The 18727-nt window shown below is 38.5% G+C and overlaps 1 protein-coding gene across 1 annotated transcript in view; it reads left to right on the plus strand.

Moving 5' to 3' along the window:
* The first annotated feature begins 12189 nt into the window (after positions 1 to 12189).
* ARPC1A (actin related protein 2/3 complex subunit 1A) overlaps positions 12190 to 18727 on the plus strand; it is a 31700-nt gene continuing 25162 nt past the window's right edge. The window contains exons 1-2 of the mRNA XM_037138201.2: positions 12190 to 12322; positions 16934 to 17026. Coding sequence (XP_036994096.1) covers positions 16963 to 17026 — 64 coding nt within the window. The 5' untranslated portion in view covers positions 12190 to 12322; positions 16934 to 16962. The remainder of the gene's footprint in view (positions 12323 to 16933; positions 17027 to 18727) is intronic.

Here is an 18727-nt window from a genome sequence, read left to right on the forward strand (position 1 = left end):
CAAGACAGAAAAAATATAAAGACTTTCTCAGTATCTTTTTTTTTTATCATGGAGCATATTTTTTTCCCAGAAGCTCCCTAGGAGACCTCTTCCTGAGTTCTGATGGGCAGAAATGGATCACACATCCCTAAAACAATTAGCAGCATGTGGCAATGGGGTTGGCATATAAGGCATGGACCAATTGTGGTTCATTCCCTGGAAGGGCCCTGCCACCCCAAGAGCCACCTCAATAAACGTAGGGATGCCAAGGTGGGAAAGGTAATGTGAGGATAGCAGGATTGCACACAGAGGACATGGTAAGAGATGAAATTGACAGCATGAGAGACCAGAATGACTTGTTATGGAGCATGGACCATTGAGAGGGCAAGGGAGGTTTGTCATAAACCTATTAAGGTTACGCATTTGGTCCCACTGCAACAACACGATGTTAATTTGTGCCATAATTTGTGATGTTCATTTTAATCAGTCATTTATGGTGGTGCTTACCCTGACTCAAGATCAGTCTATAAAATAACTGGTGTGTGCTCTTTAAAACTATCAATGTCATGAAAGGCAAAGAAAAACAGCCTGAGGAACTGTTTCAGATCAGAATCAAGAAACACAACAACTTGGTGCAATAAATGGTCTTGGAGTGGCTCTGGGATCAAGAAAAAATTGCTAGAAATGACATTATTTGAACAACCAGGGAAATTTGTATATGAACTTAAATGTATAATTATGTTACATAATTTTTATAATTAATTATTATTATAGGAAATAACATTGAATGTTAAATTTCCTAAATTTGATCCTTGTCTTATGATTATATAAGAAGATTCTTGTTCTTCAGTGACACATAGTGAAATATTTAGGGGTAAAGAGGCATAATGTCTGTGACTTACAAATGGTTCAACAAACAATAATAATAATCATTATTGTTCTTATATGAGAGAGATAGAGCAAGTGAGACAAAATATTAATAGTTGGTGTGAATCTATATAAACAGGTATATTGATATTTATTAAATTATTCTTGTGACTTTTATATTATTCATGTTACTTAGCAAATGAGTATGGTAATGAAAGAGCAGGGCAACAGACAAGTATCCCACTAATGATAACTAGAAAAGAGGACAAATGATACAAAACAACTACTCAAAGGTAAGAGAGAACTAATAAGGTAGTGAATACCATGTCGATATTTAAGAGAAAAGAGAACATCAGAGAGTGAGCCCAGCATTTCAGGGCTACCCTACCCCCAGGGCTATTTTCTGATTCCAGAACAGATTGTTCAGAGCCCAAGCAGTACTTTTAACAGCCTAAACTACAGAGACAAAATTTGCCCAAGGCCCTCCAAGAATAAAAGTCCTGGTAAACATCTGTTGTATTAATCAGGGTTCTCCAGAGAAACAGAAGCAACAGGAGATCAGAGAGTTAGAGATAGACAGATATACAAATAGCTATAAAGAGAGATTATAAGGAATTGCCTTACATGATTACATAGGCTGACGAGTGAAGTACCAGCAGAGCTAATGTTCCAGTTCAAAGGCAGGCAGGAGGAATTCTCTCTTACTTGGGGGACCTCAGCCTTTTGTTCTATTCAGTTCTTCAACTGATTAGAAGAGGACCACCCACATTATGGAGGATATCTGCTCTACTTAGTCTACCAATTAAAATGCCAATTTCTCATCCAAAAATGCCCTCACAGAAACATCCAGAATAATGTTTGACCAAATACCTGGGCATCCCATGCCTCAGTCAAGTTGACAAATAAAATGAATCATCACACCTGTGCTCGGGGTTAGGCCTCTAATTGTAAGGATGAAGTAGAAGTTGAACATTCTTCCCAAGGACTACAGCCCAACTTTGAGTCATTTGAATGGCCTGGGAAAACCTTAAATTCTAAAATTAAATTAAGGTGATCCCAGATTGCTGACACCCTCAGACACCTGGAAAAACAAAAGAGAGAATCTTATCTGGGCAAAGATGCAATCATTTTAGTTCTCAAATTATTCCTATATAATTTTAAAAATAAAATTTTAGACATACCCTGGTCATTGTGGTTCTGTAGGTTGAGCATCATCCCACAAACCAGAAGGTCGCCAGTTCAATTACCAGTTAGGGCACATGCCTGGGTTTGGGTTCAGTCCCCAGTCCAGGTGCGTACTGAAGACAGCCAATTGATGTTTCTCTTTCATACTGATATGTCTATCCCCTTCTCCCTCCCTTCCCATCTCTCTAAAAATAAATAAAAATATCTTTTGATAAAATGTTAGACACAACACTGATAACCAAGCGCATGAGAGGACAAAAAGATAAATGAGAACCAGTCATAACAACATGTTGGTAATAGACATAATCCCACAGTAACTTCATAAAAATGTCAAATATGTTATATTCACTATAGAATTAAAATGCATGACAAGAAAACAATAAAACTAGGGAGAAGGGTAATAATAGAGTTAAGGTACTCTAAGGCTTTCATATTATCCATAAAGAGAAAATACTGATCATTGCTGGTCTGGTAAATATTTCTTCAAAGGACAAAAGCCCTGCTCTGTAGCCATTGCTACTTTCTATCATGTAAATGTTCCCACCATGGCTGATTTCAAGCTAGCAACAGGAGGTTACTGAACATGGAGTTGTGAAGAGATGGGCACAATGGGCTCTTCTGAGTCAGTATAAGACAGCTCCAGCACATCTCTGAATTAGTTCTTGAAAACTAAATTGTAAAAAAAATCAAACCAAAAGAAGGGAAGAAAAGAGAGGGAAAAAATAGCATAGTCAGTACAAAAATGAACCACATAATAAGATGATACAGTTAAACTCAAATATATTACTAATTAGTTAAAATGTAAATGATCTGGACATTTCAGTTAAAAGATAAGCATACTATAAATATAAAATGTAACTATACAGTTTATGAACAACACATCTAAGAACATTGTTTCTTTAGGCAAACACCAAAAGAAAGCTTGTGTAGCTATATTAATATCAGAGAAGTAAACATTAAGATAAAAATCACTATTGGAAGGAACATTTAAAATGAACATTCAATTCATCAAAAGACAAAATAATTTTATAATATAGAGGCACCTATAATATAGCATCATAATATATAAAGAAAAAAATGACAGAGTTAGTGTAGAAATAGACAAATTCATAATCATTTGGTAGATATTAACACCTTTCTTAGTTACTAAGAGAATAAGCAAGCAAAAACAAATCAGTAAGTAAACTGGAAATTATGCAATTAAGGTAGAAATTAGTAACAAAAATATAACTTAGAACTCCATGTTTACAAATTAAGAAATGCCAACTCTACACAAACTCTTCCAGAAAATTGAAGAGAAAGGAATACTTCTAAATACATTTCATGAGACCAGAATTACTGATACCAAAACTAGAAAAGAAATTAGAAGAAGTAAACTACAAAACAATATCTTTCATATGCAAAGATTTTACATTAAATTTTAAATTGTTAAATTCTTAACAAGATTTTAGCCACTGAACACAATAATGTATAAAAAGAATAATGCATCAAGACCAAGTAAGCCTTTCCCCACCAATGCAAGATTAGTTTACCAGTCTAAAATTAATGTAAAAACTTCTAGAAAAAAATAGGAGAAAATCTATATAACCTTGAATTAGGCAAATATTTCTTTAACATGACACTAGATGAATAGACTTCCTCAAAATTAAGAACTTCTGCTCTTTGAAACACATTAAGAATATGAAGAGAAGGCCCTGGCTGGTGTAGCTCAGTGGATTGAGCATGGGTCTGCAAACCAAACAACCACGGTTTGATTCCCAGTCAGGGCACATGCCTGGGTTGCAGGCCAGTTCCCAGCACCGGACACACAAAAGGCAACCATACATTGATATTTCTCTCCCTCTCTCCTTTCCTTCCTCTCTAAAGATAAATAAATAAAATTAAAAAAAAAATGAAGAGAAGCCACAGACTGGGAGGAAAAATACCTGGGAAATACAGGCCTACTTTGGAAACACTGCAGGTTCTGCTCCAGACCAATGCAGTAAAGCAAAGACTGAAATAAAGTGATAAAGTGATGTTTACATTATACTGTAGTCTATTAAATATGCAATAGCATTATGTCTAAAAAACAATGTACATCTTAACTAAAAAACACTTCATTGCTGATAAAATACCATTATCCAAGAGCCTTTAGAGACTTGTAATCTTTTTGCTGGTGGAGTGCCTTGCCTCATTGTTGATAAATATGAAGTATTTGGAAAGTGTAATAAAGCAAAGTGTAATGAAATAAGGTATGCCTGTAATAAATTATAAAAATCAACTTGGTAGAATATGTTCAAATAATAACTGCTACAATTTACAGAGTACTTTTATTTTTTATTTAATTGTTGTCCAAGTACAGTTTTCTTTTTTAAATATATTTTATTAATTATGCCATTACAGTTGTTCTATTTCCCCCCTTCATTCCCCTCCACCCTGCACACCCCCTCCCCCACCATTCCCCCCTTTAGTTTATGACTATGTGTCTCAAGTTCTTTAGATTCTATATTTCCCCTACTATTCTTGCCCCCTCCCCCTATCTATTTTCTACCTACCATCTATGCTACTTATTTTCTGTACCTTCTCCCCCCTTCTCCTTCTCCCACTCCCCTGTTGCTAACCCTCCATGTGATCTTCATTTCTATGGTTCTGCTCCTGATCTAGCTGTCCTCTTAGTTTGCTTTTGTTTTAGATGTGGTTGTTAATAACTGTGAGTTTGCTGTCCTTTCACTGTTCATCTTTTTTATCTTCTTTTTCTTAGGTAAGTCCCTTTAACATTTCATATAATAAGGGCTTGGTGATGATGAACTCCTTGAATTTGATCTTATCTGAGAAGCACTTTATCTGTCCTTCCATTCTAAATGAAAGCTTTGCTGGATAGATCAATCTTGGATATAGGTCTTTGGATTTCATGACTTGGAATATTTCTTTCCAGCCCCTTCTTGCCTGTAAGGTCTCTTTTGAGAAATCTGCTGACAGTCTGATGGGAACTCCTTTGTAGGTGACTGTCCCCTTATCTCTTGCTGCTCGTAGGATTCTCTCCTTCATTTTAATCTTGGCTAATGTAATGATGATGTGCCTTGGTGTGTTCCTTCTAGGGTCCAACTTCTTTGGTACTCTCTGAGCTTCCTGGATTTCCTGGAAGTCTATTTCCTTTGCCAGATTGGGGAAATTCTCCTTTACTATTTGTTCAAATAAGGTTTCCACTCGTGGCTGTTCCCTCTTCCCCTTCTGGTACCCCTATAATTCAGATGTTGGAACGTTTAAAGATGTCCTGAAGGTTCCTAAGCCTCTCCTCATTTTTTTGAATTCTTGTTTCTTCATATTTTTCTGTTTGGTCATTTTTTTTCTCCTTCTGGTCCGCTCCTTTGATTTGAGTCCCAGTTTCCCTTTCATTACTATTGGTTTCCTGTGTATTTCCCTTCATTTCAATTAGTTTAGCTTCCATATGTTCCTCTAATTTGTGACTAAAATCAACCAGTTCTGTGAGCATCCTGATCACCAGTGTTTTGAACTGTGCATCTGAAAGTTTGGCTATTTCTTCATCACTTAGATTTATCGGCTCTGGGGCTCTGAGTTGTTCTTGAGCCATGTTTTGGTCTGTTTGCGCCTGTTATATATTAGGAGCAGAGCCTTAGTTGTTCACCAGGGCAGTGCTACCCAGGTCGCTGGTTTGTGATGCTGTATGTGGAGGCGGGGTCAGAGAGAGACAATGGCGGTTCCCAATGGCGGTTCCCTCTGCCACTTCCTGCCGCTGGGGCCTGTGAGGTCTGTCTCACTGCTCACTCCTTCACCGGTTTATCTGCGCGCAAATGTGTGACCGAGAACAGCCCTCAGTGGGTCCACCCGCTTCTCCACACCTGGGATCCGCCCACGGCTGCTGGCACACCTGGGTCGAGCGCCCAGGTTGGTCTGGTGGATCTTTCCTGCCCGACCCTGCTCCACTGCTGGCCCTGCCCCTCTTACCGGTTTGGCTGAAGGGTTCGTTGTTGTCAGACTTCGTGTAGTTCAATTTTCTGTGGTTTGGCTGCATCTTTGTTGCTAAAACTTTGTTGTTTTTAAACTTGGTTGTGCGAGAAAGTGCAGTGCTTCCACCTACGCCTCCATCTTGGCAGAAGTCCCCCCAAGTACAGTTTTCTGTACTTTATTCCCATCCCAGCCCACCGCCCCAGTACTCCCCACCTCCCTCCCATTTCCACCCCCTTAGTTGTTCTCCATGTGTCATTTATACTAGTTCTACAGAGTACTTTTAATATGCCAAGAACTGTCTAGCACTTTATTTACATTGTCTATTTTATTTTTTAATATATTTTATTGATTATACTGTTGCAGTTCTCCCATTTCCCCCCCCCTTTATTTCCCTCCACCCTGCACACCTTCTCCCACCCGCATCTCCCAACCCCTTAGTTCATGCCCATAGTTCATACACGTAAGTTCTTTGGCTTCCACATTTCCTATACTATTCTTAACCTCCCCCTGTCTATTTTCTACCTACTATTTATGCTACTTATTCCCTATATCTTCTCCTCCATTCCTTCCCTCCCCTTCCCCACTTTTAAGCCTCCATGTGATCTCTACTTCTGTGATTCTGTTTCTGTTCTTCCTGTTTGCTAAGTTTGTTTTTGGTTTCTTTCTTTTTAGGTTCAGTTGCTGATAGTTGTATTTGTTGTCATTTTACTATTCATAGTTTTTATCTTCCTCTTTTTCTTAGATAAATCCCTTTAACATTTCATATAATAAAGGTTTAGTAATGATGAACTCCTTTAACTTGACCTTATCTGGGAAGCACTTTATCTGCCCTTCCATTCTAAATGATAGCTTTGCTGGATAGAGGTCTATACCTTTCATGACTTCAAATACTTCTTTCCAGCCCCACTTGCCCTCAAGGTTTCTTTTGAGAAATCAGCTGATAGTCTTATGGGAATTCCTTTGTAGGTAACTATCTCCTTTTCTCTTGCTGCTTTTCCGATTCTTTCCTTATCTTTAGTCTTGGGTGATGTAAGTACGATGTGTCTTGGTGTGTTTCTCCTCAGATCCAACTTCTTTGAGGCTCTGAGCTTCCTGGACTTGAATGTCTAGTTCCTTCACTAGACTAGGGAAATTTTCCTTATTTTTTCAAATAAGTTTTCAATTTCTTGCTCTTCCTCTTCTCCTTCTGGCACCCCTATGATTCGGATGTTGGAATGTTTAAATTTGTCCCAGAGGTTCCTAAGCCTCTCCTCATTTTTTTGAATTCTTGTTTTTTTATTCTGTTCTGGCTGAATGTTTATTTCTTCCTTCTGGTCCAAACCATTGATTTGAGTCCTGATTTCCTTCCCATTACTCTTGGTTCTCTGTACGTTTTCCTTTATTTCACTTTTTATAGTCTTCACTTTTTCCTCTATTTTGTGACCATACTCAACCAATTCTGTGAACATCCTGATTACCAGTGTTCTGAAACCCTGCATCTAATAGGTTGGCTATCTCTTTGTCACTTTTTTTTTTCTGGAGCTTTTATCTTTCATTTAGGCCATTTGTTTTTTGTCTCAGCATGCTGTTATGTATAAGGAGTGGAGCCTTAGGTATTCACCAGGGTGAAGCAACCCACATCACTGCACTGTGGTGCTGCATGTGAGAGAGGGGTCCGAGAGGGAATAATGCCACTTGCTCAGCTCTCTTTCAGCTTTCAGTCACTTCCCCCAGTACCCACAAAGAAATTGGGCCCTTCTGGTGCTGATTCCCCAGTGGAAGGGTTTGTGTACATTCTAGGACCCTGTAAGTCACTCCAACAAACCTATGAGGCTGGGAGCTTCTCCCACCACCTCAACCTCCACAGAATTTTATAGTCAGAAGTTTTGAGGCTTTATTTCCCCTGCACTGGAACCCTGGGTTGCACGATCTGTCTTGCCCTCCAATTGTTCCTCCCAGTTTATCTGCATGCAAATATGGGACTGCCCAGTCTGCCAGCTGCTGCCTCACCCAGTCCAACATCCCCACCTTGCTGCTACTCCTCTCTGCCCAGCTGTTCCTCCTACCCTCCTACCAGTCTGGATGAATGTTTTTTCTTGAACTCTTTGGTTGTCATACTTCCATACAGCGTGATTTTCTGTTGGTTCTGATTGTTTTTTGTTTTTAAATTTGCTGTTGTCCTTCTTTTGGTTGTGCAAGGAGGCACAGTGTATCTATCTATGCCTCTATCTTGGCCAGAGGCGGATTGCACATTGTCTGTTTTAATCCTTAGAAAAATTCTAAAAGGTGCAAACTATTATCCTCATTTGACAGATAAACTTAGAAAAGTTGACTGGAAAAAAAAGTTGACTGGCTTGACCAAAGTTAGTAAGCTGCAGAGTCAGAATTTGAACCCAGTTCTATTTATTATCAAAGTCAATAAACTTTCATAAGCATGCCACTATATTTTTATTAAAATAATGTTAAAAGCAATCCCAGCCAGTGTGGCTCAGTGGTTGGGCATTGTCCCACAAATGGAAAGATAACTGCTTGATTCCCAGTCAGGGCACATGCCTAGGCTACAGGTTTGGTCCCCAGTTGGGGCACATACAGAAGGCAGTCGATCTTTTCCCCTCACATCAATGTTTCTCTTCCTCTCCTCCTGCCTCCTTTCCCTCTAAAATAAAAAATAAAAATAAAATTTAAAACATAATCTAACATTGCATAACAGTACAGAAAAATGTGTTAGGAACAAAATGTGTAGTAAAAAGGGGCCCTAACTTCCAAAAGATTTACAGCCTAGAGGGCTACAGATTTCACTTATCAAATTAGGAAAACAATACCTGGTATTCAAAAGTATGCTTGAGTGCTTGCTTGCCTTGTAAGTATGGTTTTTTTGCGATAGCATGCTATTTATATACCATCTGTGACTACCTTATGCCCCTACATACCCCATACACTGGTCTTATCTCCATGCTATGGAAATGAACTGGGTCAGCAGCCTAGGGCGGAAATAGCCCTAGCATTTTTCAGTCCCTCTGGCACTAAATTGTACTAGATCCTTTCCAGAGGAAACTTTTCCTCATTGGACCATACTATAGCAATTAGGACAATATCTAAAACACAAGGATTATTAAGCATTAACACAGTATCATTTATGTTTCTGTTCTTTTGTTTACTTACAGCTTTCATAAGCATTGATTCAATGACATTTCCAACAGTTTTTGTGGTAAGTAGGTGGCAAGCAATAACCCATGGAAGAAAGAGAAATGGGAGATTGGCAGTAAGTGTTCACTGGCACAAATAAGAACCAATCTTCTAACTCTCCACATTCTACATACTAAGTCAAAGCTCTCCTGATCAGAAGGAAATCATTAGGCCTTTGAGAACATGTAATCTTCCCAACCTATGACTGGTTATATTCTGATGTATCTATACAAGTTCCCACGCCAATTAGCAACTGATGGCAACCTTGTGTTTTTTGCAATCCTAGACTATGTCCTTCATTCACTCATAGTATTATTTACTAAACACTGACTAGACCCCTCCTGGTTTGAGGCACTGTGCACTTCCTTACAATGGAACCTTGGTTCTGAAACTTGATTTGCTCCCAAGGCTGTTGGAAAAGTCATTTGTTCAAAAACTGAAACTTCTTTGTTTGTCATCTGAGAGATGCATGACTGATCATACATGTATCAGGATGAAAGGGGTATCAGGTCAAGAACTGAAGTCTGGTTCAACAACTGAGAAATTTTTTCCATGAACAACTTGGTCAAGAACATAATTGTTTGAGGTGGGAGACATTCAAGAACCAAGGTTTGAGTGTATATTTAAAATTATTTGTGAACAGATCTTATCATAATCTCTAAGTTCCTTGAAGAGCTAGAGATCTCACTCAACTCTTACGTACACTGCAGGAAATAGCTTAATACAATAGTTGGCACTTGGTAAGTACTCACTAAATATCTGACAACTTGAAACTTGACCAAATTGTAATTCAATCCTATTCCAATTCCAATCAAATCAATAAAGCCAACAAAAATCATCCAAAGGCAGTATCCAAACCTTCACTTCCTCCCATTTACCATTCTAAGTGCCACTTTCCCTAATTTTTTATAAGGTGGAGTCCTCATTTTGGATACCAGATCAGTGCCATTATACAAGTCTAAAAAACAAACACTAGAAAGTGTTCTTCTTTGGAACTCCAAGGGCTCTTACACAAGGGCATGTTGGGATAATGAGAAATGCTCTACACTAGGCATCAAGAGGCCAGACCTGCCACCAACATTCTCAGGTCCTGTTTCCTCAGTTACAGCATAAGGTGGATTCACTTAAAGGGCCCCCTTTAGAAATGAGGTCCTATCACCGGGAATGACTCACAAAATATGAAATGAAATGCACTAAATGGTAACTAAAATGCAAAATGCTAACTCAAAAGATAGAACCAGAGATTAATATTAAATGCGTTACTTTTATAAGGCTAAGTTATTTCTTTTCTTGTCATTTATTATAAATAATCTGGTATCATTGAGTTATACATGATTATACAACTCAATGATACCAGATTATAAACTTCAAAGAAGAAACTATTCTTTATAAACAGGTGGGATCTAAATAAAATGCTGTTGGTATTTTGACTCTGGGTACCAACTATACATACTTCCTTCCAATTGGTTCAGGTAACTTGCAGACACAGGAATCCTTGCTTCCATGTGCTATCCTTCCTTTGCCAAGATTTTGTTTCTGGGAGAGAGGAATTACTTTAAAATCATTGTTCCACTCTCTCAGTCTGTCCTCAATCTCCCTAGGACCAAAGACTTTGTAGCCATGGGACAGAGTAAAACCAGTAACTTCCAGTACATTAGTGCTCCACAATCAACTGGATTAATTAACCCCAAGAACATAGTGTGGCTCTGAATTGGGAAATTGACAAGGTCACTTCTGTGAACATTACCTTAGAGCTAAGTGTTACGGTCAAATTCACAAACCACTAGAAGGAACAAAATAGGCAGCAGATTAGTAATTTGCAGTGACTTGGAGGATGGAAGTGCTACTCCTAAATTTTTTAGTTCAAAGAAAGCAAGTCTGGCTAGAAGTCCAGGGCATTTGTACGTTGAGGAAAGCATGTCTAAACCTATAGAACAATTTTATATGAATTTGGGCCAAATTTTTTGGGACATGCCTGGAAAAAGAATCTCAACTGATTGAGAAAATGCTCCAGAGAATGCAGTTTTGCAGCTCAGTTTTTATATTTAGAATCAAAGAAAAAATGTAAGATTACAGGGAATCCATTGGTGATAAATTAAGGAAGCAGGAGAAAGGAAAGCAGAGAAATGTCTAAGATTGGATAAAAAGCAAACTGTAGCACATACTTCTTTTACATTAAAGTTATAGCACATAGCTATGGTATGCAGGGAAACAAGACAACATAAGTTTTATGGTCTCACTTTCTGCTGCAGCAGGCTGTGCTTTCCAGGGTTCTGAAAGAGAAATTTACTCTGACATTTCGAAGGTATGTTATCCTAGGTGCATAAGAACAATGGACAGGACTCACTTAAAAATTGACCTTTGTTAAGGAAGATATAGGCCTGGAGCATGACTATCCACCATGACCTGCCCAGTTAGGATTTATTATTATATCATCGTGTGTGGTTACTTTCTGGCACTGAGCTTGCTGAGCCTGCCAAGTAGCCTCCGGAACTTCTCTTGTCTACTACATAGTCCCTTTTTCTTCAAAATTGAGGAAGCACCTGCACAGCAAGCACTGTCTTGCGTGAAGGGGAGGACGGGACAGCGGGTTGCTGAATTCCCCCAATTTCCCCATCCTTGGCGCCATCTTGGGAGCATGGAACAAGTGATTCTGATCCAGGACCGGCCTCCGGTGCTTTCCAGAGGAAACTGGCGGGGGGGCGGGGGGCAGCTCTCGAAAGGGAGAAAAACAGTCGTTCCTTGGGTCTCTGTGGCTGGAAAGGCCTCAAATCTCAGTAATTCATATCCCGACTGAAGCTCTTATGAAACCGACAAGGAACCACACTTTCAATCTGCAAGTCTGAATAAGTTCTCCAGGAAAGGAGTAAGACGTCTACGCTGCTTCGTCTAGCTGTTTCCAGCTGCTGTGCGACGCCACTTCATAAGGACTAACACGACTCAAAAGGGACACTGCCCGGCCACACCACCTCCGGTCCTGCCGCGCACCCGAGCTTTGCGCAAGCGCGAACTACCCACACAGCCACACTGCGCAGGCGCTGTGACCATTTCCGGGATCTGTCAGCCGCTCCCTCTTGGCTTGGGTCCTCCGCCAACACCAGCCGGAGCCTGTTCGCGTCGACTGACCAGAGTCCGCGAATTCTCCGCTCCGAGCAGGTCCACACCACCCCAAACCCAGGTAAGGGGAAAGAGGAGCGAGCTTCTGATCCTGTGGGTCTGGACTTGAACCCGAAGTGACATTGAGACGAGGGCTTAGGCCGCGGGGCCCAGAGGCTGAGTGGGGGCCAGGTCCCCCGGGCTGGCCTCCTGAGGGGCGGGGGATCCTCGCTCTCTGTAGGACCCGCGGTGCCCCTGGGTCTCCATAAAGATCGTTTTTCTCAAAATTTCGAATGCCAAGTCCTCCATTGCCAGAATTAACGGCTTCTTCTCCCGTGTTCCCATAGCCCTGTATGCATCTCTATTGTGGCCATTTATCAGTCTGTAAAACTGGTAAATGGAATAATCTTATCCTAATTGGATGTCACGAGAGACCGTTGATTTCTTTCTTTAGCCTCTGGAATAGGTCCCTGCACACAGCGTTTGTAAACATTTGACTTCTATCTAGGGCAGCCCTCAATCCTTCAGTTATTGGGGACCCTTCTGAACTCGAGGAAAACCTTTCCCCCGAGTTCCTTAAGATTCCCCTTCTCAAGTGCCGCTGTCTCCTAAGTCAAAATTGCTCATATTGACCCCGTGGACCTTTGATGTAGCAGGACCTGTCACATTTCAACCCTCCAGACAGTCTGCCAAAATTCTAATCCTGGCACCACCACTTCATTTGGATGACCCTGGAAAGATTGCAGTAAGAACATCTTATTTAGGGTTTCTGGAGAATGAGTAGGTGCTCTGGGGCAGAAACTATCAGCTATAAATATTAGCTATTATTACTGCTTCTGGTGGTTCTCTGCATATTTATCTTTGCTTCCTCTCCTAAACCGCCCTCTCTCCTCACTTGAAGATCAGAAAAGTGTCAGATTGACTTATATTTTTGGCTCCAATCTGGTATTTAGTACACTGCTGGGAACATGGTAGGCACTTAAAAAATTGTGGCCTAGACTCTGAGTATAAAGCCATCTGTTCTCATTCCATGACTTTGGAGCCTTCTTTTATCTATCCCAACTCATTGTGAAAATTATCCTAGTTCTGTCCTCTTTTATCAGTTTTATCTAACCTTTTGGTTTCATGTAGGCACTGGTTTTTTCAAGTTTGTAAAAACAAAAGAGAGGATGTCAGGAGGGTGGTTTTGCCCTGTTAGGGAGTGGGTGTAAATGGCTCCTTCCTAACAGAAAGAATTCAGAGAATTTCTGAGATTAATTCATCTACTTATCATAGTTTAAGGAGGGGATCATCTTGGAAAAATTAAAACTTCTTGGAGAGAGAGTGGCAATATTTTGACCTATTAGTTGACTAATCCTATGCTGAAACAAATTCTGCATAAAGAAATTCAGAATGCTCTGCTGGTGAGGCAGGTGCCAGGAGTTGGAACCTGTCTCTGAACTTGTAGAGGGTGTGGTGACCTTATTGGAGTACCTGGTATTGCCAGGTTGGGTAATGAGAGCAATTAGAAACAGGGTGAATCACAGCCTTGAAAACTGACTCTAAACAGGGAACTGAAATTTCCACTTGTACAAATACTTTCGAGCTCCAGGGCCAGGTTCAGAAGATAGATACCAACTGGAGCATACGTCAGAGGATATTAACTGGGGTAACTTCTTGGGATGATTCAGAAGCACCTGGTCAAAGGAAGAAAGGGATCTAACTTACTGAGCATCTTTTTTGAGTTAGGCTTTGTACCACATTCCTTCACATGTTATTTCATTTAATCCTCGTACCAACAGCTTTGGGATGTTAGTGATATGTCTGATATGACCATTTTATAGAAAAAAAAGTGAGATTTAGGTTTATTAAGTGACTTTCTCCAAGGTCTTATAGCTAGTGTGTATCAAAGCCAGGATTCAAACCAAGGTTCTCTTGGCTCCAGAGCCCATGTCAAACCAAGCATCAGAATGACTTTGTACTCAAAGTGACAGGTAGAGAAAGGAGTTTGAAGAGAGGGAGAATTCTTGGAATCATGCTATGCTATAAATCATCTCTCTTTCTCTCTGTGCTGGACAATAAAAGGTCATTAGTAGAAGCTTGTTGAATTTAATGTCAACTTTTTGTCCCTTTTTTCCTCTCTAACCTCATTAAAACAGAGGTTTTCAGATTTCACTTAAATATTAACCACAGTTTAGAAATTATAATTATCACTCTATGACAGAGAGTATCTTTTTGGTACGAGAATCAAGCTGCTAGAGTTACTCATTCACTAAGTTTCATGAATACAGGCTGTTTACTGAGTGTCTTACATTTTGACAAAAATATGAGTGTTGTTTTGGCCTACAGACTTAAAATAGCCACATGACTGTGAAAGGATTTTAGGTGTGAGTGTGTGTCCAAATATGGAGCTTGAATAATAACAAAATTAGAAGTGCAATTTTAGAAATAATTATGCCATTGTGTAAATGTTTACCTCTTTTTAAGGCTTTGTCACATTGCTTGTAAAACTGAATTGAAGAATGAGAAAACCTTTGTCTACAGCTCTCCTCTTTTATGTATACATGAAATATGTGCTTTTATTGCATATAGATTTCACATTGAATTATTCATTTACAGACCAATTTTGTTTCAGTTAACAAATGAAGTTATAAAGTGTGGCTTTTAAACTAAATTGCTTTTAATTAAGGAGATATTTGTGACATTACATGTTGATTTACTGTAAGCAAAACTTGTTGTGGTGGGTAAGTATCTGATATCAAAGATAATCATGCATTAAGTCTGAAAGTTAAAAAAAATTAGCAGTCTCATTTGAACTTATTTAATTTTTTTTTAAATTTTCAGTCAGTCTTTTTCTTTGTGAGTTGCAGTTTGCTTTCTAGAACATGCAAAAGTAAAAAATTAATGACCTAAACATCTTCACCCTTAGGATAAAATGTGAAACACTGACATTTCTTGGCTAGTTCAAGATATCAGATGTTTTATTCACTTATCTCCCTTTGACCTTTGGATTTCTTTGATAACAATTAGAGACATTTTTCCTGCTTTCCACTAAGGTTGACTTCTGGTTTGTCTGCTGAACTTTGTTCACTTCACAAGGTTCTGGTGGCCCTTCCATTCATTTCCTGCTTACATCAGAATTCCTGTCTGACATTTCAATCTCCACCCTAGGTTAACATGACTTGTACTTAAGTGTATTGAAAGTTCAGGGAGTTATGAGAGTGCCTCTTAGAAATGATAAAATTGGGTGCTTTTTGAAAAATTATCTCCTATTCCCAGTAATGATTGCTTTTTCAATGGATATAGATTTGGGTGCCTATAAAATAGAGAATTTTATTTGATTTTTTAAGTCAATGATGTTTCACAGATTCCTGCTTCGAAGTTTAAAGAGTAATATAACAAATGCTTGTATACTCTTAGTCTGGATTTACCAGTTAACATTTTGCCACATTTGCTCTTTTATATTTCTTTGTTCTGAAGGATTGAAAAGAAGTTACAAATGACATCATGATGTTTCACCCCTAAACACTTCATCATCTTTATCTCCTACTTAAGTGCAAACCATCATAGTTAAGAAATTAAAAATAATTCCATATTGTTATGTAATATGCAGCCCAAATTGAAATTTTCCCTATTGTACAGAATGTATCTTGTATGGCCATTTTATAAATACAGACAACAGCCCTAGCTGGTGTGGCTCACTGGAATGAGCACCAGCCTGTGAACCAAAAGGTCGCCAGTTTGATTCCCAGTGAGGTCATGTTGCCTGGGTTGCAAGCCATATCCCTGGTTAGGGGCTTAGAGGCAACCAATCAGTGTTTCTCTCTCACATTGATATTTCTCTCCCTTTCTTTCTCCTTCCCTTCCCCTCTCTCTAAAAATAAATAAATAAAATCTTAAAAAAGATAAATAAAATACAGATTATAATCAAGGTTCATACAGGAAAATTGATCTTCATAGTTCTTTTAATCTAGAACAGTCCCTGACCCCAACTTGCCTTTTTTGAATAGTCCAGGCCAATTGTTTTATGGTATAGCATATATTATGGTTTTAATAGTTTATTTCCCTTTTGTGTTCTTTAATTCCTGTATTTCCTATAAACTGGAAATTGGGTCTGGATCCTGTCTGGATTTAAATATGTTTGGCATAAATACTTCATAGCTAGGTTGGCCGTGTTACCAGTTTACTTCAGGATAGTCCCGTGATCTATTGTCACAGTATAATTATTAATAGTGCCCCTTTTTGCTCTCTTAAAAGTTGATAAATTAAGTGGTCACTACTTATAAATGATGATGTACGCCTCATGTTGCCTCCTATCAGGAGGCCCCTCAGATTATATTGTTGCACTGTTTATGATACCAAGTTTGATTACTCAGTTAAGGTGGTGACTGCCAGATTTTTTTTATTGTGAAGTATGTCTTTCCCTTTTTAATTAATAAGTGATCTGTAGGATAAACACTTGAAACTGTGAATATCCTGTACCCAGCAATCTTTAACCCATGGTTTTAGAGTCCCTTGATGACCCTTGACAGAATAAATTATATATTGATGGTTAGAATGCTAGTTGTATTTAAATAATTAAGTTTTGATATTGAGTTTGACTGGGTTATTATAGGAAAATAATGTTTTATTTCTCCCCAAATATTTCAAGATCCCCAGACAACTTAAATATTGGTTGCCTGCTATATTAAGTGCTTTTTGTTGCTCATTGTAGATTTCTATCCTTTGAAAACACTAAGAATAATGTCCCTGCATCAATTTTTACTTGAGCCAATCACCTGTCATGCCTGGAACAGGGATCGTACCCGTAAGTATGCTATTAATTTTGCACCTTTATTTTAGTACTTATGATACTTTTAGATGTAGGCACTTTTAAGATTGCATACCGTATTTTGCCATGTATAATGCACAACCACATTTTTGGGCCAAACTTTCAGGGGGAAAGCTTTTGTTTCAATTCTTTAACTCAATTTTTATTTATATTTAAATACTTTTTTTGTATTATAAAGGAATTTTAGCATTTATTTTTTAACATCTTATGGTATAAGAAATTTTATGTAGCCCTGGCTGGTACAGCTCAGTGGGTTGAGTGCTGGCCTGCGAACCAAAGGATTGCCAGTTCAATTCCTGATCAGGGCACATGCCTGGGTTGTGGGCCAGGTCCCCAGTAGGAGGTGTGCAAGAGGCAACCACGCACTGACGTATCTCTCCCCTTCCCCTCTCTCTAAAAATAATTAAATAAAGTCTTTAAAACAACAAACAAACTAAGGCCTTAAAATATTTTAGGAGGACTTTCCAGTGGTTATACACCTAGTTAATGTCAGAGCCATTGCTAGCACCCAAGCCTTCTGGCTCCTTGTCCACTTCTTTTTCTATACTACTGATAGACAGTTTATATCAGAGACATCTTTCATTGCCCTAAGAATCCAGTGTCTGCAATGCTTTCTGCAATACCACACTAACCCAGCATTTAGTCAGAATTCTAGGACCTAGAAATAAGCTGTTTCCGAGAATATGGTTTATTCTTGAGGTACTAAGAGCAGTAGTAACTAGTATTTACTGTGTTACTCATAACAAGCTTGAGTTTTAGTTGTCTAGTGCCAGCAAACTAGAAATGGATGGAGAAGACTCTTAGAAGTAGGCATAGTCGGCGAAGTGACAGATAGTATGACAAGGAAGAGGTATAAAAAAATCTAGAAACGAGTGTAGTGTTAGACCCATGACTTATTTTTAAAAGTTTGAATTATGTTCATTCTGTTTTTTTTTAAGAATAGCTTTATTAAGATACAGTTCACCTAACATAAAATTCATTCTTTTTTTAAAGTATACAATTAAGTGATTTTTTTGTGTGTATTCACAGAGTTATACAACAATCATCACTGTCTGGTTTCAGAATATTTTTATCACTCTAAAAAGTGATAACCCATGAGTGATCACTTCAGTTGTCCTCAAAGCTTCCACTCAGAGGCAACTGCTAATCTACTTTCTGTCTTCATGGATTTACCTATTCTGGACATTTTGTATAAATGGGATCATAAAATATGTGGCTTTTTGCATCTGGCTTCTTTCACTGAGCATAATGTTTTTAAGGTTCATCTATGTTGTAGTTTTATTCCTTTTTATGGCTGAATAATATTGTATAGACATAACCTCATTTTGTTTATTTATCAGTCAGTGGATATTTGGGTTGTTTGTACTTTTTAGTTGTTGTGAATATTGCTAATATGAACATTCACATACAAGTTTTTATGTTTACATATGTTTTTGCTTCTCTTGAGTGTATACCCAGGAGTTGAATTGCTGGGTCATATGGTAATTATATTGAACACTTTGAGGAACTGCCAAACTATTTTCCAAAGGGCCACAATAATTTACATTCTTATTAGTAGAGGGTTCCAGTTTCTCCACACCTTTGTCAACACTTGTTATTATCTGTTTTTTATTATAGCCCCATACCTATTATTATCCTAGTGGGTATAAAGTAGTATACCCTCTTATTGGCTTTTTG

Source organism: Artibeus jamaicensis, unplaced genomic scaffold (assembly GCF_021234435.1).
Source record: "Artibeus jamaicensis isolate MK-2021 breed Jamaican fruit bat unplaced genomic scaffold, CSHL_Jam_final contig_402, whole genome shotgun sequence".
In the NCBI taxonomy this organism is placed as follows: Eukaryota; Metazoa; Chordata; class Mammalia; order Chiroptera; family Phyllostomidae; genus Artibeus; species Artibeus jamaicensis.